The sequence below is a fragment of the Homarus americanus genome, unplaced genomic scaffold, assembly GCF_018991925.1.
Source record: "Homarus americanus isolate GMGI-L3 unplaced genomic scaffold, GMGI_Hamer_2.0 scaffold6317, whole genome shotgun sequence".
NCBI lineage: Eukaryota > Metazoa > Arthropoda > Malacostraca > Decapoda > Nephropidae > Homarus > Homarus americanus.
This window is the reverse complement of record NW_024730668.1, coordinates 10,586,177-10,612,182: the sequence shown is the minus strand read 5'-3', so window position 1 is coordinate 10,612,182 and position 26,006 is coordinate 10,586,177. Positions and strand designations below refer to the sequence as shown.

At 40.2% G+C, this 26,006-nt stretch overlaps 1 protein-coding gene across 1 annotated transcript in view; it reads left to right on the top strand.

The window, feature by feature from the left end:
- Positions 1 to 26,006, top strand: part of LOC121867234 (collagen alpha-1(IX) chain-like) — a gene marked incomplete at its 5' end in the record, with an annotated part of 213,025 nt that overhangs the window by 115,297 nt on the left and 71,722 nt on the right. Inside the window, 6 exons of the mRNA XM_042367086.1 lie at positions 6,160 to 6,420; positions 6,548 to 6,718; positions 8,893 to 9,081; positions 9,188 to 9,334; positions 21,616 to 21,670; positions 25,345 to 25,446. Coding sequence (XP_042223020.1) covers positions 6,160 to 6,420; positions 6,548 to 6,718; positions 8,893 to 9,081; positions 9,188 to 9,334; positions 21,616 to 21,670; positions 25,345 to 25,446 — 925 coding nt within the window. The remainder of the gene's footprint in view (positions 1 to 6,159; positions 6,421 to 6,547; positions 6,719 to 8,892; positions 9,082 to 9,187; positions 9,335 to 21,615; positions 21,671 to 25,344; positions 25,447 to 26,006) is intronic.

Sequence of the window (26,006 nt, the reverse complement as noted above, 5' to 3'; positions counted from 1 at the left end):
AGGTCTGTTTGACAAGGTCTACCTGCCGCTGTGCAAGAGAGTCCGTAGCCCTTGCAACTACATCGTGAAGTGCGACATTCTATAGTACAATTACAATGTATTATTTTCAGAAGGCTTTGAGGTACAGGGTCTTCTTTCATCATGATTGGTATCAAATGATCGTCCTGAAGGTTCAATCCCCAGTCAGTTGGGTCCATTCCCTGTAGCAGACTCATTTGGTGGGAGTCATTCCTGTGTCACGACGGATTTGGATGTGACAACTCGTTTACACAGCATAGTGTGTATCAATAATGAAAGTAAATCTGTTGTTATGCCTTCGAAAAGATGTATCATTGCACGGTGTTCAACAGCCACTATGGTATTGCTGGCCTTTCCGGGTAAGCAGAAGATTTCAGCACAGTTCTGAAGGGTGGAGTCTTTCTTACCAAATGTCTGAAAGGCTGACTTCTTACGTATTCCATATATCCTTGATGTGGTATCACAACCAGTCATAGCACGTAAGAACAATAAGTGTGATGTAAGTTCTGTGCCAATATTATCCTTTAGATGAATAATGTCACAAACTTTGCTCATGACATTTGCTTTGTGATGGGAAGTAGAGGCCCTTGTTGTCTGCGTCAACGTAATGGAGTACATAAGAACATAAGAAAATAAGGAGTCTGCAATAGGCCGGTTGGCCTGTGCATGGCAGCTCCTGTCGAGAGTTACTACCACTCTCTATCATCCATGAATCTATCTAGCCTCCTTTTGAAACTTTCCAGAGTTCCGGCACTTACTACAAAGTTGCTAAGCTTGTTCCACTCGTCCACCACCCTATTTGTGAACCAGTTTCTTCCTATCTCCCTCCTAAACCTAAACTTATCCAACTTGAATCCGTTGCTCCGAGTCCTATCCTGCTCGGATATTATAAGAACTTTATCAATATCACCTTTATTGATTCCTTTCACCCACTTGAATACTTCTATCATATCTCCCCGCACTCTTCGTCTTTCTAGGGAATGCAAGTTTAGTTTCTTTAACCTATCCTGATATGGAAGGTTTCTAAGTCCCGGAATCATTTTCGTCATTCTTCGCTGTTTTTCATTTTCTAAACCGTCTTATTAAACTATCAGAGACCATAAACAGGCATGCGATCAGCCCATAAATGTAAGACCCTTCATTGCTTACCACTTTCCCTGACGACCTACTGTAATTTTATTAGTCATGTTGAGTTTTTTTTATTGTGATTATAATATATTTTGATTCAATGTTGTAGGTCTGATAATGGCACGAGACATTATCGAAATGTCACTTAATAAATATTTTGCTGTTTATCAATACGTTGGTATTATCGTCTATTCGAAGATAAAACACGAGAATGTGTTCGGAGTGGTAAATTAACAGTAGTATTGCTGTTGGTCATTTTAATTATATTACTATATATTCCTTATTTATAATAATTTGTAGAATGTTATTTGTGGTTAAGAAATTGTGTAGTTGCACCGGTTTGGTGTGGCGCCTCTACGCTATTTTGTTTAGTGATCTTGAGCTTTTGAGTTATTCCCTCTCTGGGGGTGTCGTGAAGGATAACATATGGGCGTAAAAACTTCCCTCTCTAGAGGTGTTGTGAAGGATAACATATGGGTGTAATACTTCCCTCTCTAGAGGTGTTGTGAAGGATAACATATGGGTGTAATACTTCCCTCTCTAGAGGTGTTGTGAAGGATAACATATGGGTGTAATACTTCCCTCTCTAGAGGTGTTGTGAAGGATAACATATGGGTGTAATACTTCCCTCTCTAGAGGTGTTGAGAAGGATAACATAGAGTGTAATACTTCCCTCTAGAGGTGTGAAGGATAACATATGGGTGTAATACTTCCCTCTCTAGAGGTGTTGTGAAGGATAACATATGGGTGTAATACTTCCCTCTCTAGAGGTGTTGTGAAGGATAACATATGTGTAATACTTCCCTCTCTAGAGGTGTTGTGAAGGATAACATAGATACTTCCCTCTCTAGAGGTGTTGTGAAGGATAACATATAACTTCCCTCTCTAGAGGTGTTGAGAAGGATAACATATGGGTGTAATACTTCCCTCTCTAGAGGTGTTGTGAAGGATAACATATGGGTGTAATACTTCCCTCTCTAGAGGTGTTGTGAAGGATAACATATGGGTGTAATACTTCCCTCTCTAGAGGTGTTGTGAAGGATAACATATAGGTGTAATACTTCCCTCTCTAGAGGTGTTGTGAAGGATAACATATGGGTGTAATACTTCCCTCTCTAGAGGTGTTGTGAAGGATAACATATGGGTGTAATACTTCCCTCTCTAGAGGTGTTGTGAAGGATAACATATGGGTGTAATACTTCCCTCTCTAGAGGTGTTGTGAAGGATAACATATGGGTGTAATACTTCCCTCTCTAGAGGTGTTGTGAAGGATAACATATGGGTGTAATACTTCCCTCTCTAGAGGTGTTGTGAAGGATAACATATGGGTGTAATACTTCCCTCTCTAGAGGTGTTGTGAAGGATAACATATGGGTGTAATACTTCCCTCTCTAGAGGTGTTGTGAAGGATAACATATGGGTGTAATACTCCCCTCTCTAGAGGTGTTGAGAAGGATAACATATGGGTGTAATACTTCCCTCTCTAGAGGTGTTGAGAAGGATAACATATGAGTGTAATACTTCCCTCTCTAGAGGTGTTGAGAAGGATAACATATGGGTGTAATACTTCCCTCTCTAGAGGTGTTGAGAAGGATAACATATGGGTGTAATACTTCCCTCTCTAGAGGTGTTGAGAAGGATAACATATGGGTGTAATACTTCCCTCTCTAGAGGTGTTGTGAAGGATAACATATGGGTGTAATACTTCCCTCTCTAGAGGTGTTGTGAAGGATAACATATGGGTGTAATACTTCCCTCTCTAGAGGTGTTGAGAAGGATAACATATGGATGTAATACTTCCCTCTCTGGAGGTGTTGAGAAGGATAACATATGGGTGTAATACTTCCCTCTCTAGAGGTGTTGAGAAGGATAACATATGGATGTAATACTTCCCTCTCTAGAGGTGTTGAGAAGGATAACATATGGGTGTAATACTTCCCTCTCTAGAGGTGTTGTGAAGGATAACATATGGGTGTAATACTTCCCTCTCTAGAGGTGTTGAGAAGGATAACATATGGGTGTAATACTTCCCTCTCTAGAGGTGTTGTGAAGGATAACATATGGGTGTAATACTTCCCTCTCTAGAGGTGTTGAGAAGGATAACATATGGGTGTAATACTTCCCTCTCTGGAGGTGTTGAGAAGGATAACATATGGATGTAATACTTCCCTCTCTAGAGGTGTTGAGAAGGATAACATATGGATGTAATACTTCCCTCTCTAGAGGTGTTGAGAAGGATAACATATGGATGTAATACTTCCCTCTCTGGAGGTGTTGTGAAGGATAACATATGGTTGTAATACTTCCCTCTCTAGAGGTGTTGAGAAGGATAACATATGGGTGTAATACTTCCCTCTCTGGAGGTGTTGTGAAGGATAACATATGGTTGTAATACTTCCCTCTCTAGAGGTGTTGAGAAGGATAACATATGGGTGTAATACTTCCCTCTCTGGAGGTGTTGTGAAGGATAACATATGGTTGTAATACTTCCCTCTCTGGAGGTGTTGTGAAGGATAACATATGGTTGTAATACTTCCCTCTCTAGAGGTGTTGAGAAGGATAACATATGGGTGTAATACTTCCCTCTCTGGTGTTGTGGTGTTGTGGGAGAGCTAATGCTCTCTTCTCTCCATATCACCAACCAACCAGGAGTCAGTCGACCGTTTCTGCTCAGAGTGTGAAGTACAAACCTATTAGGACAACTGAAGATAAGTGTTGTGTAAGTACTGTGGAATTGTTGTGATCGATATAAAGTGAAAAGACTAAGGAATTGTACACTGGTAGTGTGCTGACTGTATATATTTGAAGTGAGAAGTCCAGCTGTGAAGACATTACCCTGTGAACAGTGTTGTGAAGAATTAGTGATTATTAAAGAGGCCTACAGTGCACAAGTGTGTTTCTGGGATCTGGTGAAAATCTCCTTGCCTGTTGTTTGTCTGTTCACTGATACCCATCGTCGGTATATTACCGGGGACTGGAGGGACAGCCAGTGGTAATTCGACGACACTTGTATTATATCTACTGCTTCTGTACATACGACCTGGCCGCTGGTAACCAGTGGTGGAACCTGGGTAAAGAGGGTCGTAGGAATATAATATTAATATGTATGTGATAATATATCAATATGAATATAATAAATATGAAAGTAATAATATAACAGAATACGAGTATTATAGACTGTCATCAACCCATGTAGAAGTGGTCAGATTTTGGATAATACATGACTTCAAACGTGTACTGTGCCACACCCAGAGGATGATTTTTGACAGACAACCTGAATTCAATAGCTAAGAGGCCATGGTGTATGGGAATTACCATCCCGTTAAATCCAAGGGGGTGCTGGCTCATGACTATAATAAATGAGGACTCCAGCTAAGGTGGTCACGCTCATGACTGCGGTTCCTTATCGTTGACCAAGGTGGTTTCGGGAGTACTTGTCTCGTTCTAAAGTTACCACTATTAGTAAAATCAATTGAGAGCTGTAATTCCCTGGGTATCAAATCCTTGAATCAAAAGTATCCTTGTATAGTTCTACAGATTTAAAGATTGCTGAAAAGAAAGTTAGAAATAAAATTCATGTAATAAATCAATGAGTGTGTAAGATAATTAATGTAATGGTTTTGATGATATTATGCTGATCTTGTGGGACGTAACTAACATGGCCCTACCATAGGTAGGTGGAAACCTTTGCCATACAGGAACGCATACTATCCCTCCGGCACATTAGAACATAAGAACATAAGAAAATAAGGAGTCTGTAATAGGCCGGTTGGCCTGTGCATGGCAGCTCCTGTCGAGAGTTACTACCACTCTCTATCATCCATGAATCTATCCAGTCTCCTTTTGAAACGTTCCAGCGTTCAAGCACTTATTACAAAGTTGCTAAGCTTGTTTCACTCGTCCACCACCCATATTCCACTCGTCCACCATGATGTATGGATCATTACAGAAGTCACCAGACCCCCCCTGCCCCGCGCGATACTTTTTTGTTTTACTGTCTGTACGTAGGTTATCTGTAAATGGAAATAGTGATGGGATTGCTTTATCTTTCTACCGTGTAACTATATAAATGGAGGTTTACGGTACTGGGCTACTCATGGTTACGCCATTTATCTAGATACGGCACCATGAGAGAAATATCAAGTAATACCTCCCCACTACCTCCATTTGCAGAACACCATAATTCAAGCTGCCAGATCTGATATTCGTCTTCTTTTACTTGCATTGTTAATGTTCATGTTAAATTACTTTCCTCGAGTGTCGGAAAGCTGACTATAGAACCACAAAGAGAACTGATATGTCATGGCTGTGATATGTGGTGTGGAAATGTACATTTTTCGAGGTTAAAATTACCCACAATATTAGTTGTGAAGTAGAGGAAAAATGTGGGTAAACTACTTAAAAAGAACACCAAACAATCCTTTGAAAACCTTACCTAACTTTTCCTAAATTGCAAAAATGTTAATAATCACTTTTGAGTTATGGCTCCCTCCTCATCTGAACACCGAAAACAACACCAACACACACACACACACACACACACGCACACACACTAAAAACCGAACACAACACCATCATCTACTAAGCCCCGAAAACATGAATAATGTAAACATTTTATAGTTTTAGGATTTTTAAAGGTTGAGAAACGTTAGGTCAGGTTTTCAAAAGTTTGTTTAGTGTTTTTTTAGTATTTTACCCCACATTTTCCCTCTACTTCAAAGCCCTGCCCACTTTGAACAAGTAATATTGTTAGTAATTTTATCGGTTAAAATACTCGAAAATATACATTTCCGACGGAAACGTTATTGAATAAATAATTTTTAGTTGTTTTTCTCTTTCTCCCTATATAAAACTCAATGTATAAGTAGGTGTTGGCAACTTCTAAATATTTACTTTTGAATATATATCTCCGAAACATAGTAACTTAATTAAATATTTTGTAGAAAGTAGGTGAAAAATAAGCAGTCGTGGGTAGAACCTTTGAATTCAATATTGTTCTTCTCTTATTAACAGGGTCCCCAAGGACCTATGGGTCCGCCCGGTCCTGAGGGGCTGAAGGGTACAGCAGGTGATCGGGGTCAGCCAGGTTTGGCTGGAGAGCCGTCACCACCCGGCCAACCTGGACCCCAAGGTCCTCAAGGTATGCAGGGAGAACGCGGTGAGGAGGGACCACCAGGTTCCGGTGGACCTCCTGGACTTCGGGGACCACCAGGCAACCATGGACAAATAGGAATCATTGGTCCTAAGGGACATGCTGGTTTACCAGGACTTAAGGTAAATTGATACTTCATCCGTTCATTATCTATTTATTTATTATTTATTTATTTTTATAACAAAAATAAATCTTTTGGCATCTTATAAATACTGATTTGTTTGTTTTAATGTTAATGTATGTATTCAGGGAGAGCCTGGCAAACCTGGTCGTAGGGGTGAAGTTGGCCCCATGGGAGGAGTCGGTAGTAGAGGACCAGCTGGCCCTCAGGGTCCACCGGGACGCCCAGCAAAAGACGGTACCAAGGGAACTCGGGGCATTCAGGGACCTGTCGGCCCTCGTGGCTTGCCTGGACCTTCCGTAAGTCTTAGCAAGTATTGTTACCTTGTAAATCCTCTTATCATCACTCTTTTTGTTATTACTTAATATAAGGATGGGTGGATACGTAGATCACTTTTATCCTAAGGGTTGCTGGTACGCGACTAGGACACCCTCAGTTCACCCACCTGTAAATGGGTACTGAACTTTGCAAGTGGAGAAGTGAAGGTGGTCAAGTGCAGTGCCGGCCATACTACTGTACCTCCTTGTGTACCGAAAGCTTAGTGTACAGTGAGTGGGTCCATACCGCCTCTGGTGAATATATTGTAAACAGTGAGGAGGATATTGTTACATCGGAATTATGAATTTTTTCTCTTCTTTAGGATCTAAAATTAGAACGTTTTATGTATGACGTGATAACTGGTGTTGGTGGTGGCATAACGAAGAATTGTGTGAAGTATTGATACACTATAAAAGCGTTCCTGGACACTCTTACAATATAGTACAGTACCACATACAATATGTGTCTTTTGTGTGTAGCAGTGTACTCTAGTTGTGGGTTTATGCCACTGTGATGTGTATCTCCAAACTACTTAATATGATAGAACGAAGATTATATGTACAGTAAAATGGTCGTGTCTATCCTATTGAAATTAAAATTATATTATTCTTAGCTTAAACTGAAGTATCGGAAGTATAGTGGTATAGTAATACACGCTTTAAAATGCAAAAGTCGTTTTTTTTATCAAATAGGGATATATTTTGGTTTTTATTGGTACAAATTAATGGAGTTTAATTCGTTTATGGCCAATTTATTCTGTTTCCTTTAAGACGTCGTGAACTATCATAAGATAGTCAAATTATGCTAAAAGTAGGTAGGCTAAGTGAGGTTAGGTTAGGTTAAGTTAGGTTAGGTTAGGTTGGGTTACGTTACGTTACACTACGTTACGTTACGTTAGGTATGCATTTACGTTTTACTATTATATAGAATAGATGATCGTCTATGGTTAGTCAAAGGTTTCCTGAAATAAGAAATATGTAAAGGTTATCAAAATTTCACAATTACTTTTATTTTATTTATTTATTTATTTATTTATTTTTACGGGATTACCCCACCAGGGTACAAGTCAATGACCCACATCAGGGCCTGGGGGCGAGAATATAATAATAATAATAATAATAATAATAATAATAATAATAATAATAATAATAATAATAATAATAATAATAATAATAATAATAATAATAATAATAATAATAATTAGTAAAAATTAATAAAAAATAAAATAAAAAATATTAATTAAATATAAAATAAGAATAAGAATAAGAATGCGAATAAAGGACCATAAATAAATATAAAAATATAAAAAGATCGGCAACCCGGGACTTGGTCACAATTTTTGTGATGCCATATGGCAGCAGGGTCTACCATAGACAACACATTATGTTTCCACACAGGAAAAGGGAAACAATGGATCACCTTAGCTTTCGCCTCTCAGTCCCTGTAAATTCAGTTGCCTCTGAAGACGTCTTGAATATATAGACGAAAGCTAAGGTGCTCCAGTGTTTCCCTTTTCCTGTGTGGTCTTATCCAGATTTATCTTGCGAGAGAGAGAGAGAGATAATATAGATTAAAATCAGCACTTGGTAAAACATCATAATTTACTGGGTAGAGACAGTTTAGGAGAAACTTCCTCTATCAACAGAAAATCTAAAACAAATGACACCGAGTAGAACACGTACTGTACTGTACTGTACTGTACTGGACTGTACTGTACACTCAACTGCAGAAATTATTAACAACTGTCAAAACTTTCACTTGACAGAAGAGTAGCTGAAGAAATTAGCCCGTTGAGTTTGTATCTTATTACTACAGCTGACGAGGCAGGAATACGAGGCGCAATTCATAAAGATATTTTAGTTATATTTCTTTTAACTAAAGACTCTAGATATGAGTAGACTGTACAAAACATTCACTTCTGAATTTCTGCATCATGTTGGTGCAATCAACTAAGATCCCCACATAAACTTTGTTGCTCTTCTTTCACTGCAATTCTCGAGCCATCTAGAAAAATAGGAATAATTGTGCCTGAAGTTCCAAGTCAGCCATAATTTTAATATTCCTTTAAATTAAATATCGTGGTGCATTGTTAAAAACAATAAGTGACGTATTGTCTCTAACACATGTTAATATATTTGTTGCAAATATGCTACAGGGTCCGTCAGGTCCTCTTGGTCCAACTGGGTCACCTGGCCTTCCTGGCTTCATGGGTAAACCTGGTCCACCTGGACCCCCAGGTCCTCCTGGTCCACCTGGTGACTCAGCCGCTCAACCACTGCAAGTAGCTGGAGAACGCGTATATGGTCTGCCCGGTGTGATGGGTCCTATGGGACCATCAGGCCTTGTAAGTACTCTAAAGTGTCTTGCCTTAGTCTTTGTTCGACATGAAATAACTGTTTTAATAGAGTCTTAAGCTCCATAAGCTATAATGTTTAGTGTTATTTGACCAGCCTGGTGAGCGTGGTGCAGATGGTTCCCGAGGCCCGGAAGGGAAAAGAGGTCATCCTGGCCAATCTGGACCTGCTGGACCATCCGGTCTACCTGGGTCTCCGGGTCAGCGCGGACCTCCTGGTAATAGTGGTATACCTGGTACACCGGTGAGTTGCTAACATACAAACAATTATTTCTTTAATCTTACCTGGAACATTTATTGCTTGATTATAATAGACAAAATATTTGTAAAGAGAAACAAGCAGTAATAACAGAATCTTCAAATCACAGTATTGCTCTCTGGATAACAGTAATCTTTAAATCACAATATCGTTCTCTCGATCAATCAATCAGCGCACCGTACCATCCTCATATTTGGGGGTTAGCGACCACAATCATCCACTCTAAACGTTCTCGGGCTGATTTTACCAATCCTCCAAGGCTTTGTCTCTCTTTTTAGGGACCCAGTTTATAATTTCATTCATCCATCCCAGTCTCTGCCTTCCCTTTTATCACTGATCTGTTAATAACTTTTTGCAATTTCTCTTCATTTTATGTGATAAGAGCTGTGTCATCTGCATACCGTATATTTGATATTATTTTACCAATAATTTTTAATCCTTCATTATCACTTATAACTTCTCTCATTAAGAAATCTGAATATATATAATACAATGTCTTACTTCTTATCTAACTGTGAACCAATTAGTAAGTTCATTATTTACTCACACTGCAGCCTCCTGTTGCCAGTAAAGATTTTAAAAATTATAATATCTCATTCACTAATGCCTATTTTATTCGAGACCTCGATAAGTTTATTGTGTTTTACCTTATCAAAAAGTTTTCAAAATCTACGCAACAAATATAAAAATTTCTTAAGACCTCTGAAAGCCTTTCATTCGAAATTCTCAAGCCAAATTTAGTTTCTCTTGTTCTTTTTCTCATTTTAAATCCATTTTGCTCTTCAAATAACTCACTTTCTATTATGATTTTATTCTATTTAAAATTATATTTAATAAGACTTTGCAGGCATGACTTATTAAGCTTATTGTTCTAAACTGGGTGCACTAGGAAGGTCTCCTTTGAAATATATAGAATTACATAATTTAGAGAAACATTTATTCCATTTTCATATAATTTTTGTTTCTTACTTTTACGCTATCCCTATCATTGTACAGTTCTACGTACTATTTTCTTTCAATAGACCCACCCCATTTATTTCTTTATTCATTTATTTAATCTTTCTGTACTGTACATTTCCCTAAAATTATGCCTTCTGTCATCATCTTCAATCTCTTTGCATATCGTTTCCAGATCATCTTTCTTGGCCTGTCTGCATTCTCTTTGAATTTCGTTGTTAATTTTTATGTAAGCCTCACTTCGTTTTCTCATATTTCATTGTCTATCTTTTTTTCTTTATTCTTTTTTCTTTTTAAATCCACTTACTTTTAGCCTCGGACTTCCTATGTCCTAAAAGCAACCTCTAACATTATTTCTTTGTAATTATTAAATTGTTGTCCTGGTCCTTGTTCATCAAAGTCACTCTTTAGCAATACTGATAATCCATTTTCCTTTTCATTTTCTCATTCTATCCCTGCCCCGGTTTTGAGTTTATCTACCCTAACAAGTATCTACTTTGCAATAGTATGCACTAAGTCGTGTTGCTTGTAGTAATTTCCTTCACTTATACAGCAACAACGTCAAATCAAATTCAGCTTTAAAGTTTGCCATAATAGTTTGAATTATGATATATTCACTCTTTGACAACTGTTACCATTTTGATTTGTCTTCAGAAAGTAAAGAAGAAAGATAAGTAAGAATGATGTATAATTCAGAGGTGGGTGGTAAATGGAAGAGTAGACAACTACCTCCACTGTTTTATGAGAATGTTACAGCATTAAGATTGTCAACAAATAGAGCAAATGTTTGATCTTGGTTTTGGCATCCCCACAGTATAGGGGGAAGATCCTTAAACACCGAGTTCAAACCAAAGATCAAACCATTCTCTCAAAATATATGTAATTTTTTATGGATGAAAAATGTTTAACAATTGTTTCTATTGGTTCTCTTTCGTGTGACACTCTGCCATTTACTTGTGGTCATTATCTCACGAACGTGTCTGCAGATTCTTTCCATACCTGAGATATACACTCATCCACTTACTGGCCATTTTAGGTACAAACTTTCACAACCGGGTAGAGACATCTTTCCTATATAACACCTTGACTATTCTTCGGCTTTCATCCAGACAACACTAGACGTCTTGTAAAATACTGTATTATACATTTTGGAGTTCATATTCCTAAAAGTTTAATCAAAATATAATTTTATTGGTTTTCCCTCATCTTACTTTGTTTCCTGACCACCTCAACCGCTGTTCCTTATGTCTGGTACACTATACCTTTGTAGTCGTGTCGTACGAAGTTCTCGTATGGCAGTTTGATTTGATTTGATTTTGCCGCTTGCAGCGGCTACTTTATTGTGCACCCCACACTCATCCTGTGAGCGGTAGCGCAAAAGGATTACAGAGTAGGGTTTACAAAGGGTCATAATAATTAACCCCCGTTGTCAGGATATTATGGCACTGAAAGTTACACAGTATTTCATTTACATTATTTGTTTAGTTCTATACATAAAGGGTAACTTATTCACAAATGAGTGAGAACAGGCGTGTGAGGCAGTATGTCTGGCCTCACACTTTGTTATTCACATTTACGTGGGAGGTATTCAAGCACATTGCGTATTTGGTTCTGTACATGAGAATTGATATAGTTACTAAGTGCAAAAAAGTGGATACAATCTTAATATGTCGGCTATCTTGCCATTAGAGATGAAGTGTTGTGCCATTTCACACACAGTGTGCTTGGACCTGTCCCTAAAAGTTCTATCTTCACACAGTCGAGGACGTAGTGTTCAAGTGTGTGGCCATATGTATGGCCACACACTTTACATTTAGTTTTGTTTACATCTGCTTGAGGAACATACTGCCAAAGGTACTTATATCCTAACCTTAATCTAGCGGTTACAACATCTTGTAATCTAGTGATCTTGTTACTTGCTCCATATACATGTTTCACTTGATACATCTCATCATGGTAACCTATGGATCGACTAGTGCCTGTTTGCACTAGTCTACTTGCGTCAAACTCATCAATAAGTTCTTTCCTAATTACAGTTTTAAGGGTTCTTTTTGACAGACCCAAATTGTATTCAACGGTGTCTTTGTTAGACGCGAGTTTGGCGAGGGCATCAACTCTGTCATGTTTTATGAGGCCTATGTGAGAGGGGATCCACAACAGTTTGACCCTGACACCCCGGTCAACAAGGCACGCATATTTGTGTCTGGCTTCAGAGACAAGAGCGTGACAACCTGAGTCGAGGGTACCAAGGGCAAGTAGTGAGGATAGAGAGTCAGTGATGATGAGACTGTCAGTAACAGTGGTTTCAATGAATTTAATAGCTGTGAGTATGGCAACTAATTCAGTTTGTAGAGTGGATGCCCAGTTGTTAATTCTAACTCCTTTCTCAATTATATTACCGTCAGGTTGAGTCACAACAATAGCACTTCCAGCCCTCCCACAGGCGGTGTTTAGAGATCCATCAGTGTAGATGGTCTGTGTGATATTATCATCAGTCTGTAGAGTGTGTATGTGTTCAAGAGCTCTCAATTTGGCAGTGTGTTGGAGATAAATGCTTTGTATAATTAATTTTTTAGGCGGATACGTCGGTATTGTGATATCGAAGGGAACTGTCCGCCAGGGTGGCAGGAAGCGCTGTTGTGTCTCAACTTTGTACAGGTGGTCTAGTCCAAACATCTTCATATGTGTAGCTGTAGTTCGGATCCATTTAGACTCAGTAGTCCCATGGTTCATACATTCTAGCAATTTCCCTTGCAGCAGTTCCTTGCAGCAGTTCCTTGCAGCTCATTGGCTCATATATAATGTTCGATTAGTATTGATATATTCGATTAGTATTGATATATCGCAAATAGATCCATATAAAACTGTTAAGGATACCCAGTTCTGGCTCAATTTAATGTTGAATTTAATGTCTGTAAATATATAACTGCTTGAAAACATTAACTTTCAAGATATGTGGGAAAATAATGTATGAAATAATGAATATTTACCGTCGAAGTCACAAACAAATTAACTCTTTCGGAGAACACAATCCTCACTACTTCATCTTTTTTTCACTAATCATAATAAAGAAAAAGATAATAATGCCCATTTCATAAAGAGTAGAATCACGTAAAGGTATCGTTAAAGGCTATGTCCCAGATGCGAGTGGATGCGAGCGTCCTACGGCATCGAGCGACCAGGGCGTAGACGCGCGACCTACTTTCCAAAGCGTCCTGTGTCCCACCTGCCAGTGTCTTGCTGGCATAAACATGCCGTCTACGCAGCGCAAACATTTGCTGGTACTTTTAGAAAATATTGCTTTCCAACATGTGGTACTTGCAGAGGTACCTATGAAAAAACAGCCCATATATTAGAGGAGGATGGAAGTAGACGAATTTCACCATCTTTACATGATCCAAAGAAGGTTCACGAGTACACCAGAATGTAATCTGATTGAGGACAAGGCCTACCCACTCTGTGTATATTTGTTGAAACCCTATCCGAGAAATGCTCTGAACAAAGAAAAAAAATTACAGATTGCCACGTGCCAGGCGTGTTGTAGAGTGTTCATATGAAAATTGTGCAAGTAAATGGAGAATTTTAAATAAAGCTATTGAAAAAGGGTAGATACTACTGTTAACATTGTAAAGTGTGCTACACTTTGCCATAATATCATCACTGACACAGAGGGTCTGGAAGCAAAGTCATATGCAATTCAAGAATGTACAGTTGAGAATAACACAGCACCTTCTAGAATAATCAAGCAAGATCAAGCTCTTAACAGTGGAAAATCAATGTGAGGACTCGCACAACTGAGGAAGCGACAATCAAAATATTTGATGCTGCTTCCAAGACGCGCGTCTAGTTGTCTAGTTTCCGCTTCCTGGCCGCTCGTGAACGCGTGAAGCGTCTACGTGAGACACATCAAAGAAAACACTCATGTGGTAGCTCGATGCTGCAGGACCCACGCACATAGGACATAGCCTTAGACGAACGTTATGGGAGGTAGTACACACCTTCTCACAAGACTGAGTCATATCTTCTCACAAGACTAAGGCACAACTCACAAGACTGAGGCATATCTTCTCACAAGACTGAGGCACAGCTCACAAGACTGGGGCATATCCTCTCACAAGATTGAAGCATAACTCTCAAGACTGAGGCATACCTTTGCACAAGATTGAAGCACAACTCAAAAGACTGAGGCATATCTTCTCACAAGACTGAGGCACAGCTCACAAGACTGAGGCATATCTTCGCACAAGATTGAATCACAACTCACAACACCAGGGCATAACTCACAAAACTGAGGCACATCTTATCACAATATTGAAGCATAACTCACAAGTCTAAGGCATATCCTCTCACAACAGTGAAGCATAACTCACAAGACTGAGGCATATATTCTCACAATTCTCACTCAAAAGAGTGAGGTGTATCTTCTCACAAGACTGAGGCACAGCTCACAAGACTGAGGCACAATTCACAAGACTGAAGCACGTCTTCTCACATGATTGATAAAGAATGCATAAGACTGAGGCACAACTCAGAAGACTGAGGCACAACTCAAAAGACTGAGGCACATCTTTTCACACGACTGAAACACAACTCAGAAGACTGAGGCACATCTTATCACAAAATTGAAGCACAACTTACAAGACTGAGGCACAACTCAAAAGACTGAGGCACATCTTTTCACAAGACTGAAACACAACTCAGAAGACTGAGGCACATCTTATCACAAAATTGAAGCACAACTTAACAAGACTGAGGCACAACTCACAAGACTGAGGCACATCTTCTCACAAGATTGAAGTACAACTCAAAAGAATGAGGCACAACTCAAAAGACTGTGGCAGATCTTCTCACAAGATTGAAGCACACCTTCTCACAAGATTGAGGGACAACTATCAAGACTAAGGCACAACTCACAAGAATGAAGCACGTCTTCTCACAAGATTGAGGAAGAATGCATAAGACTGATGCACAAATCACAATATTGAAGTACACCTTCTCACAAGATTGAGGCACAACTCAAAAGACTGAGGCACATCTTCTCACAAGATTGAAGTACAACTCACAAGACTGAGGCACAACTCAAAAGACTGAAACACAACTCAGAAGACTGAAGCACACTTTCTCACAAGACAGAAGCACAACTCAAAAGACTGAAACACAACTCACAAGACTGAAGCACACTTTCTCACAAGACTGAGGCACAACTCACAAGACTGAAACACAACTCACAAGATTGAAGCACACTTTCTCACAAGATTGAAGCACACTTTCTCACAAGACTGAGGCACAACTCAAAAGACTGAAACACAACTCACAAAACTGAAACAAACTTTCTCACAAGACTGAGGCACAACTCAAAAGACTGAAACACAACTCACAAAACTGAAACAAACTTTCTCACAAGACTGAGGCACAACTCAAAAGACTCAAACACCACTCACAAGACTGAAGCACACTTTCTCACAAGACTGAGGCACACTTTCTCACAAGACTGAGGCACAACTCAAAAGACTGAAACACAACTCACAAGACTGAAGGACACTTTCTCACACGATTGAGGCACAACTCAAAAGACTGAGGCACATCTTCTCACAAGATTGAAGTACAACTCACAAGACTGAGGCACAACTCAAAAGACTGAGGCAGAACTTCTTCTCACACGACTGAAGCACACTTTCTCACAAGATTGAGGCACAACTCAAAAGACTGAAACACAACTCACAAAACTGAAACAAACTTTCTCACAAGACTGAGGCACAACTCAAAAGACTCAAACACCACTCACAAGACTGAAGCACACTTTCTCACAAGACTGAAGCACACTTTCTCACAAGACTGAGGCACAACTCAAAAGACTGAAACACAACTCACAAGACTGAAGGACACTTTCTCACACGATTGAGGCACAACTCAAAAGACTGAGGCACATCTTCTCACAAGATTGAAGTACAACTCACAAGACTGAGGCACAACTCAAAAGACTGAGGCAGAACTTCTTCTCACACGACTGAAGCACACTTTCTCACAAGATTGAGGCACAACTCAAAAGACTGAAACACAACTCACAAGACTGAAGCACACTTTCTCACAAGATTTTTTTTTTTTTTTACGGGAATTATCCCACCCGGGCACAGGTCGAACGACCCACAATGGGGTCTGGGGGGCGAAAAATTAAGAACAGAAAAAAATTGAAAATAAAGAAGAAAAGGGTTATACTGTATTAATCTACACCACGAAGATGCCGGAAACCAGCCTTTTAAAGAGAGACAGATTATATAAGTATGGAAACAGAGAAGAAGGCGGAGCATTCCACAGTTTGGCTGTGTGAGGAAAGAAGGGTGTACTATAACGGGTTATTCTAGTGTGACCGACATCCACAGAGAAATGGTGGGCACCGCGGGCAAGACGTGTGTTACGAGCCCACGGCCTTGCCGGCGGTACACAGGATGCCAAATCCACCGAACATTGCCCGTTAAAGTACCTGTAAAATAGAGAGAGTAAAGCAACATTGCGGCGAAGAGAAAGGGAAGAAAGATTGTCGACTAAAGGAGGAGAGCTAATAAGACGAAATGCCTTTGATTCCACCCTATCTAACAGTTGGATAGAAGAAGAGCCACCCCAGATATGAGAGCAGTACTCCAAGTGAGAACGAATGAATCCCTTATATGCTTGAAGCAACTGCTCAGGATTGAAGTAGCTACGGCATCTGTACAGCATTTCGAACTTTCGGGAGGCAGCTTTAGCTATGTTAAGGATGTGGGACAACTCTCAAGAATGAGGCACAATATTCACCATTGTATTGGTCGCATCAACCTACTATTTTAATTCAGTAATCGTGGCAATGTTGCACGCAAAGTGGATCACGAACTGCTCCTGCGTAATTTACATTATATTTATTGAATATAATGAACGATGGCGCATTTTCCCCAGCATGATAGCTATGTTATAAGTGTTAGACATGAGACTTAAGAGTTGATTTACAATTATCTTGTTCATTTCCCTGTTTATGGCGTTTCATGGGTAAAAAACCCGGCAATGTTTATTTTACTGCTGAAGGATGTCTGAGGTTATATTACTAGTGAAGGCATTGGCGCTGGCACAAGTAAGGAAGACAGCCGTTTGGATGGGGAAGAATTCAGACTGGGTGACATTGTGCAGGTCACTGCTGTTCATGCCATCGTGGAGTTGCCTCACAAAAGAGATGAATTTTAGTGGACAACCAAAACGATTGAGAGTCCGCCAGAGGGCTTGCCCTGTTGACCGAGTCGAAGGCATTAGTAAGGTCGACGAAAGCCATGTAAAAGTCACTGTTCCTGTATCTGGCGGGCAGCAAAGATCATGTCAGAGATGATACGTGGTGGTCTAGGCCAAATTAAGATTCTGGGAGAAAAATTTTCGCCTCAGGAAGAAGGCTGTTTAGGAGGAATCGGGTGATAATCTTGCCAGCTATGGACAGCAGCGAGATCCAGCAAAAGTTGCCACAGTCTGACCTGTCTCCCTTGTTCTTATAAATGTATGGGGTTATGTTCCAACTGAAGAGTGCCTCAGGTTATGTTACTATTGAAGAGTGTCTCAGGTTATGTTCCTACTGAAGAGTGTCTCAGGTTATGTTCCTACCGAAGAGTGTCTCAGGTTATGTTACTACTGAAGAGTGTCTCAGGTTATGTTCCTACTGAAGAGTGTCTCAGGTAATGTTACTACTGAAGAGTGTCTCAGGTTATGTTACTACTGAAGAGTGTCTCAGGTTATGTTACTACTGAAGAGTGTCTCAGGTTATGTTACTACTGAAGAGTGTCTCAGGTTATGTTACTACTGAAGAGTGATTCAGGTTATGTTACGACTGAAGAGTGTATCAGCTTATGTTACTACTGAAGAGTGTCTCAGGTTATGTTCCTACTGAAGAGTGTCTCAGGTTATGTTACTACTGAAGAGTGTCTCAGGTTATGTTACCACTGAAGAGTGTCTCAGCTTATATTATTGCCGAAGAGTGTCTCAGGTTATGTTACTACTGAAGAGTGTCTCAGCTTATATTACTACTGAAGAGTGTCTCAGGTTATGTTACTGCTGAAGAGTGTCTCAGGTTATGTTACTACTGAAGAGTGTCTCAGCTTATGTTACTACTGAAGAGTGTCTCAGGTTATGTTACTACTGAAGAGTGTCTCAGGTTATGTTACTACTGAAGAGTGTCTCAGGTTATGTTACTACTGAAGAGTGTCTCAGCTTATGTTACTACTAAAGAGTGTCTCAGCTTATGTTACTACTGAAGAGTGTCTCAGGTTATGTTACTACCGAAGAGTGTCTCAGCTTATGTTACTACTGAAGAGTGTCTCAGGTTACGTTACTGCTGAAGAGTGTCTCAGGTTACGTTACTGCTGAAGAATGTCTCAGGTTATGTTACTGCTGAAGAGTGTCTCAGGTTACGTTACTGCTGAAGAGTGTCTCAGGTTATGTTACTGCTGAAGAGTGTCTCAGGTTATGTTACTGCTGAAGAGTGTCTCAGGTTACGTTACTGCTGAAGAGTGTCTCAGGTTACGTTACTGCTGAAGAGTGTCTCAGGTGTTACGTTACTGCTGAAGTGTCTCAGGTTACGTTACTGCTGAAGAGTGTCTCAGGTTACTGCTGAAGAGTGTCTCAGGCTGAAGAATGTCTCAGGTTATGTTACTGCTGAAGAGTGTCTCAGGTTACGTTACTGCTGAAGAGTGTCTCAGGTTATGTTACTGCTGAAGAGTGTCTCAGGTTATGTTACTGCTGAAGAGTGTCTCAGGTTACGTTACTGCTGAAGAGTGTCTCAGGTTATGTTACTGCTGAAGAGTGTCTCAGGTTACGTTACTGCTGAAGAGTGTCTCAGGTTATGTTACTGCTGAAGAGTGTCTCAGGTTACGTTACTGCTGAAGAGTGTCTCAGGTTATGTTACTGCTGAAGAGTGTCTCAGGTTATGTTACTGCTGAAGAGTGTCTCAGGTTACGTTACTGCTGAAGAGTGTCTCAGGTTACGTTACTGCTGAAGAGTGTCTCAGGTTATGCTACTGCTGAAGAGTGTCTCAGGTTACGTAACTGCTGAAGAGTGTCTCAGGTTATGTTACTGCTGAAGAGTGTCTCAGGTTATGTTACTGCTGAAGAGTGTCTCAGGTTATGTTACTGCTGAAGAGTGTCTCAGGTTACGTTACTGCTGAAGAGTGTCTCAGGTTATGTTACTGCTGAAGAGTGTTTCAGGTTACGTTACTGCTGAAGAGTTTCTCAGGTTACGTTACTGCTGAAGAGTGTCTCAGGTTACGTTACTGCTGAAGAGTGTCTCAGGTTATGTTACTGCTGAAGAGTGTCTCAGGTTACGTAACTGCTGAAGAGTGTCTCAGGTTATGTTACTGCTGAAGAGTGTCTCAGGTTATGTTACTGCTGAAGAGTGTCTCAGGTTACGTTACTGCTGAAGAGTGTCTCAGGTTACGTTACTGCTGAAGAGTGTCTCAGGTTATGTTACTGCTGAAGAGTGTCTCAGGTTATGTAACTGCTGAAGAGTGTCTCAGGTTATGTTACTGCTGAAGAGTGTCTCAGGTTATGTTACTGCTGAAGAGTGTCTCAGGTTACGTTACTGCTGAAGAGTGTCTCAGGTTATGTTACTGCTGAAGAGTGTCTCAGGTTATGTTACTGCTGAAGAGTGTCTCAGGTTATGTTACTGCTGAAGAGTGTCTCAGGTTATGTTACTGCTGAAGAGTGTCTCAGGTTATGTTACTGCTGAAGAGTGTCTCAGGTTATGTTACTGCTGAAGAGTGTCTCAGGTTATGTTACTGCTGAAGAGTGTCTCAGGTTACGTTACTGCTGAAGAGTGTCTCAGGTTATGTTACTGCTGAAGAGTGTCTCAGGTTATGTTACTGCTGAAGAGTGTCTCAGGTTATGTTACTGCTGAAGAGTGTCTCAGGTTATGTTACTGCTGAAGAGTGTCTCAGGTTATGTTACTGCTGAAGAGTGTCTCAGGTTATGTTACTGCTGAAGAGTGTCTCAGGTTATGTTACTGCTGAAGAGTGTCTCAGGTTATGTTACTGCTGAAGAGTGTCTCAGGTTATGTTACTGCTGAAGAGTGTCTCAGGTTATGTTACTGCTGAAGAGTGTCTCAGGTTATGTTACTGCTGAAGAGTGTCTCACTGCTGAAGAGTGTCTCAGGTTATGTTACTGCTGAAGAGTGTCTCAGGTTATGTTACTGCTGAAGAGTGTCTCAGGTTATGTTACTGCTGAAGAGTGTCTCAGGTTATGTTACTGCTGAAGAGTGTCTCAGGTTATGTTACTGCTGAAGAGTGTCTCAGGTTATGTTACTGCTGAAGAGTGTCTCAGGTTATGTTACTGCTGAAGAGTGTCTCAGGTTATGTTACTGCTGAAGAGTGTCTCAGGTTACGTTACAGCTGAAGAGTGTCTCAGGTTATGTTACTGCTGAAGAGTGTCTCAGGTTATGTTACTGCTGAAGAGTGTCTCAGGTTACGTTACAGCTGAAGAGTAACATAAGTAGATCTCACCACTTTTACCAGTAGCTGTTTTCATAGTATTGTTTTTTCTTTATTTGCTATAATTTCATTAAATTCTTTTAAGAATGCTCATTATGATCAACAGTCCCCGTTTGGAAATTAATGGACATTAGAAATAGTATGAATCATATATTACATATATTTTTTACTTATCTATTATTGATTTCATATTAATTATTCCAACATGCGGAATAATATTATGACAAAACCTATCATTATACAGATAGAGAGCGGGTACAGTATTCACCTTTAAGAGTCTCTTGTTCTTAGGACTTTCAATTCCTAGCCCAACGAGACTTCACTTCATCAATGTAGTCATGTTTGGTAAAGTGGACGGAACAAATAGCATTCTCTGGATTCACTTTATCAGCACGACGACAAAAGTTTAACCAGTTTTCTGAAGTTGTCTCCAAACATACACTCATTCTCCAGTTGTCTCCAAACATACACTCATCCTCCAGTTGTATCCAAACATACACTCATCCTCCAGTTGTCTCCAAACATACACTCATCCTCCAGTTGTCTCCAAACATACACTCATCCATCAATTGTCACCAAACACATTCAAACACCAGTTGTCCCTATACAGTACATACACTCACACTTGTAAATGATAACTCGTCTAACACTTGTGCATGGAACCACATCTGACATCTGTACATGGTAACGCATCTAACACTTGTACATGGTACATCGTCTCTGACTAGTATGTTACCTCGTCTCAATCTTATACATGGTAACTCGTCTCAAACTGTCTTGTACATAGTAAAATGTACCAGTTATATTTTTCTTCCTTAAGGGTCGCGAATACACAGAGGCTGAGTTACGTGGAATATGCGCTTCAGTTTTAAGAGGTGAGTCAAAGAAGCACAAATTTTTCACCTGTACCTCAAATTTTTAAGAATATTCATATTTTAATAATTATAGCAACAGAAGTATAAATAATGTACAATATATTTTTATTAGTAGCTGCTGTTTCAAAGATCAAAAAAATCTGATAACAGATGTTGTTGTCCACGACACAGATAAGTTACAGGATGACTAACACAAGACGTACAGTAACACACAGGTTGTTGTTGTACACGACACAGGTAAGTTACAGGATGAGGTTGCTTACACACACCCTGAAGTAACTTGGTTGAGTGTAGTCAGGGAATGCGAAGACGGGCCCATTGGTAAGTGCGTTCTACAATGCAATAAATCTATCCTCTTGTTCCGCATTCCAAACAAAAATTGCGACGCATAACCCTTAATAAAAGAACGATAATATCAAGACAAACCTAAAAAACTACGCACCTTATCAATGTTTGTAGGACGAGGGAACTGCTACAGCTTTAACTTTTGCATCAACTGTATGAATTCCACTTCCGTCAACTACATGACCAAGGAATTGTATTCTAGATTTTACAAATTCGCTCTTAGACAGTTTGACTTTTAGTCCTGCCGTGAAAAGTTTTGGAACACTTCATGTAGTTTTTCAATATGACTGACCCAACCCTCGCCGAAACCAATAACACGTTCGGTTTGCTCAGCACTGCTATTAAAGAGGCTGCAACCGAGGTGTTGTCGTACATCGGTACTGGAGTACCTAACCCACGTCGGTCTGAACCCCGACTTCATATAAAAACGACGACAACGCGTCTTCCGGTGTTTGGTTACCTGTGATACATCAATCCATATCTCCTTACATCGTCGGAGTGCTGGACATTCTTCCGTAGTATGGGCGGGAGACTCATAGTATAAACACCACATATCAGCTGTCTGGTCTGAATCAGACCTGGGATGAGCAGCTGCTGCATAAGTCTTAAATGGGTCATGTCGGTGTCTTGATTGAGAAGTTGATTTATTCTTAGATTTAGCACCACTACGCTGGGGCTGGTAACAAAAATCAACTGTATTCCCATTCTTCTTACAATGCGTGTATACTAACTGTTGCTTCATGTTTGGGGCCGAATTCTTGGGAACTCGTTGTTGAACTACTTGGCGCCACAGTTGTTACCGTCCTCGCTAGCGGAGTGCATGGTGACTTAATAGCGAGCGTAGCTGCATAATCCAGAATATCATAACTGGCTTGTAATTAGTTGCCTTCGCCTGTTTATATACTGGGTCACGAAAGGCAAGTAGAAAATAAATAAATTCCATCAACTGTGCAAAATTTTCCATGGACAATATGGTCTTGCGAGTCCACCCAGGCTGAACGACGAAAAGTAGCCATGATATCCTGTTGAACTTCGCCAGCAAACGAAACACACGTCACGGTATCTTCTGCGCGTATCATGCTGGGAATACGATCAACCCGTCTAAAAATCCAATTCAGGTGATCTTGCTTTGATCCCAATTCAAAGAGACCAATGAGTGACTTCCTAAACTTCTCATATGTAGGATGTGCAAGACCACTAGTGTCTAAATGTTTGCTAGCATAACTGCCTACTCTGATGTGCCCGCGTACAAAAGACTTGCGTTCTTCCTCTCTCGTTATTTGGATGGTGCTCATCGCATCCTCACATGTCACTCGATAATCATCTTCCGCCATAAACTCGCGAATGCGATCGTCCAGTGGTATGACTTGCAGATTTTGAGTCTTGGAAAAAGGCACTTCTGAATTATTTGTAGCCATGGTTAAGGAGTTGTTAGTTAACTTATGCCTAACTGCAACACTACTGGATCCTGGAGGGAAAGAACGATTCTGTGACACACTATCAGACTCTGTAGAAAGAGAAGGAACTTGCCCACAATTAGGTTTGGTGTCGTATGTACGACCTGACCTTAGGGTTCTATGGTTTAAATCGTCACGCTCTAAACGCGTTTGTGTTTCTTGCAAATTTACGTGTTCAGTATAACCTTGCTTATTCACTTATAGTAAATGATATAAAATATCAGTAAAATAATTAAAATATCTATAAAAGAAAAGGAGAAAAATTCTTCAGTATATTTATATATACAAATAAGTAAGACACTTATAGATTATAAATAACCTGACAAGAAGCCTAACGTGTAATGTTGTGCTGTAGCAAATGTTATTGTGAGTATAATACTAGCGTATGTTTGTGACATACCTAATACCGGAGACTTGATTGAAGAAAACGAATAACTCTGGAAAGGTTTTTGAAAATATGGCCACCAAATCCGTAGACTTACATTAAGCGGAGCCGATCAGCTCGAAAGATTGAGGGTCAATGTCAGTCCTTGAAGCTATTCGAGACACCACGACCATATGGCGTCATTCCAAGATGGCGTCCTCAGCTTGTTACCTCATAGAGGTTGTAGTTGGAGATTTGAAAGGGTTTGGGTAAAGCTGCTTTGGTCAGTTGAAGTTCAGATAGTAGTAAGAGATCGGGGAAAGAGGTAAATAAATGGTGCTCCACAGAAGAAAAATTGGATCTCAGGCCGCGAATTTTGGAAAAATGAAGTGTGAAAAAAGCCGATCCTCCAGTAACCTCGGTGGCGTCAGTTGAGGCCCCAGTAGTTTGATGATGATCAGGTCGGCCCTGGGGTCCACAACCTTCCCGACCAGTGGGACCCATCCGAGAAGGCCCGGCTGTAATATTATGGTCAACTGATATCATAGAAGAATAAAAGAATAGAATGAATAAAACAGATCAAGAGTGAGAAAAGTTATATATGTTGTGTTATCAATGGTAAGAGAGACAATTGAGACCCTGCAATTGTGTGTAAACGAGGCAGAAAGTCAGATCAGCAACCTGGGACTTCGTCACAATTTTTGTGATGCCATATGGATGCAGGGTCTACCATTAGTCAACACATTATGCTTCCAGTATCTTCCCAGGCGGTAATACCTCCCTGTTTGATAGCTGCCTACTACCTACTACCGTAATAGGGAAGGCTAAAGTCAAGTGTTAAAACAAATGTGCTTTATATGTGACTAGTAAAGAAGTACGATAGGGTCTTATGTGCGATAGGGTCTCGTGTTGGTCAAATCCAAGTTTTATCAAACTTATTACCAAAACGGAAAATCGGATTACAGGAGGTCGAAAATAATGCCTAACCCACCTCAAGAGTCAGAATATATAATATTGCATGTGTGTACATGTACATTACATGGATATAAATATAACGAACAATTATTAGTGTGTGCACATGAAACAAATACTGAAATAAAACTAGAATACTGTACAGAAGGCGGCACTCACCAATGAAAAATAAAGCTTCAGATGTAATCACATGTTCGTACAAGTTACATGCTTTTACGAACACTAACATAAATCTTCACCTCACAGGCACTTAATTCAAGGACTAAAAACATGGTGATATCGGTTCTAGATTTTGTTTTTATCTTTGATGGACTCTGGCCCTAGTGAAGTAAGGAGCAGATAATGTGAGTACTGTACAGTGCTCTGTACTCTTTTCTTGTCATTACTTAGGATAGGAATTGCTATTAAGTTTATATTGTGCTCTTATTAAATTCAGTTTGAAGATCGGAAGGATGGTAAGTTGTATTCACTTGCATCAGTGATACAAGTGTGGGTATAATATTAAGTTCGAAACATTAATACTTGTTTATCTCCAGAAAACTTAGCTGAGATAGCCAAAACCTTGCGAGGCCCCCCTGGCATACCCGGCATAGGACAGCGTGGACCACCTGGTGAACCAGGGGAAGTTGGTGCTCCAGGTTGGAACTGCATTATATTGTTCTATCCTTCCTGCCGCTGTTGTTCTGATGCCTCACCCGTTACACCCTAGCATCTTTACCTCTTACTTATTCTAACAGCTAATGAAACTAAAGGATTTTGCATTAATAGATATCAATATGTGAGTGTATGTAAAAGGTAAAGTGGCTAGTCTGTGTTTTATTCAAACTCCTCTGAATTTACAACTGAACTTCCTAAGCACCAGGAAGGAATTTCTCTGAACCAGGCGTGAACCAAGGAGTGTGTAGCCCTAATTATTAGCACGCGGAATGATGCAGTACTCATCGGTGATAACTTTCCAGCTGTCAGCTGCCCCCAATCCCACCCCACCCAACCCCACCCCCAGCCCACCCTGTCAGATGACGACAGAGGCGGCTGACGCTTGTTTCCCACAGACCGCATGGAGGAACTGACACGGGGGCTGCATGGCCCACCTGGCCCACCAGGCCGGGCCCGAATAGGACGTCCTGGCCTTCCTGGCAAGCCAGGCAACCCAGGTACAAAACATCATCCACTCCTTCCCTATATCGTATATAGGCAC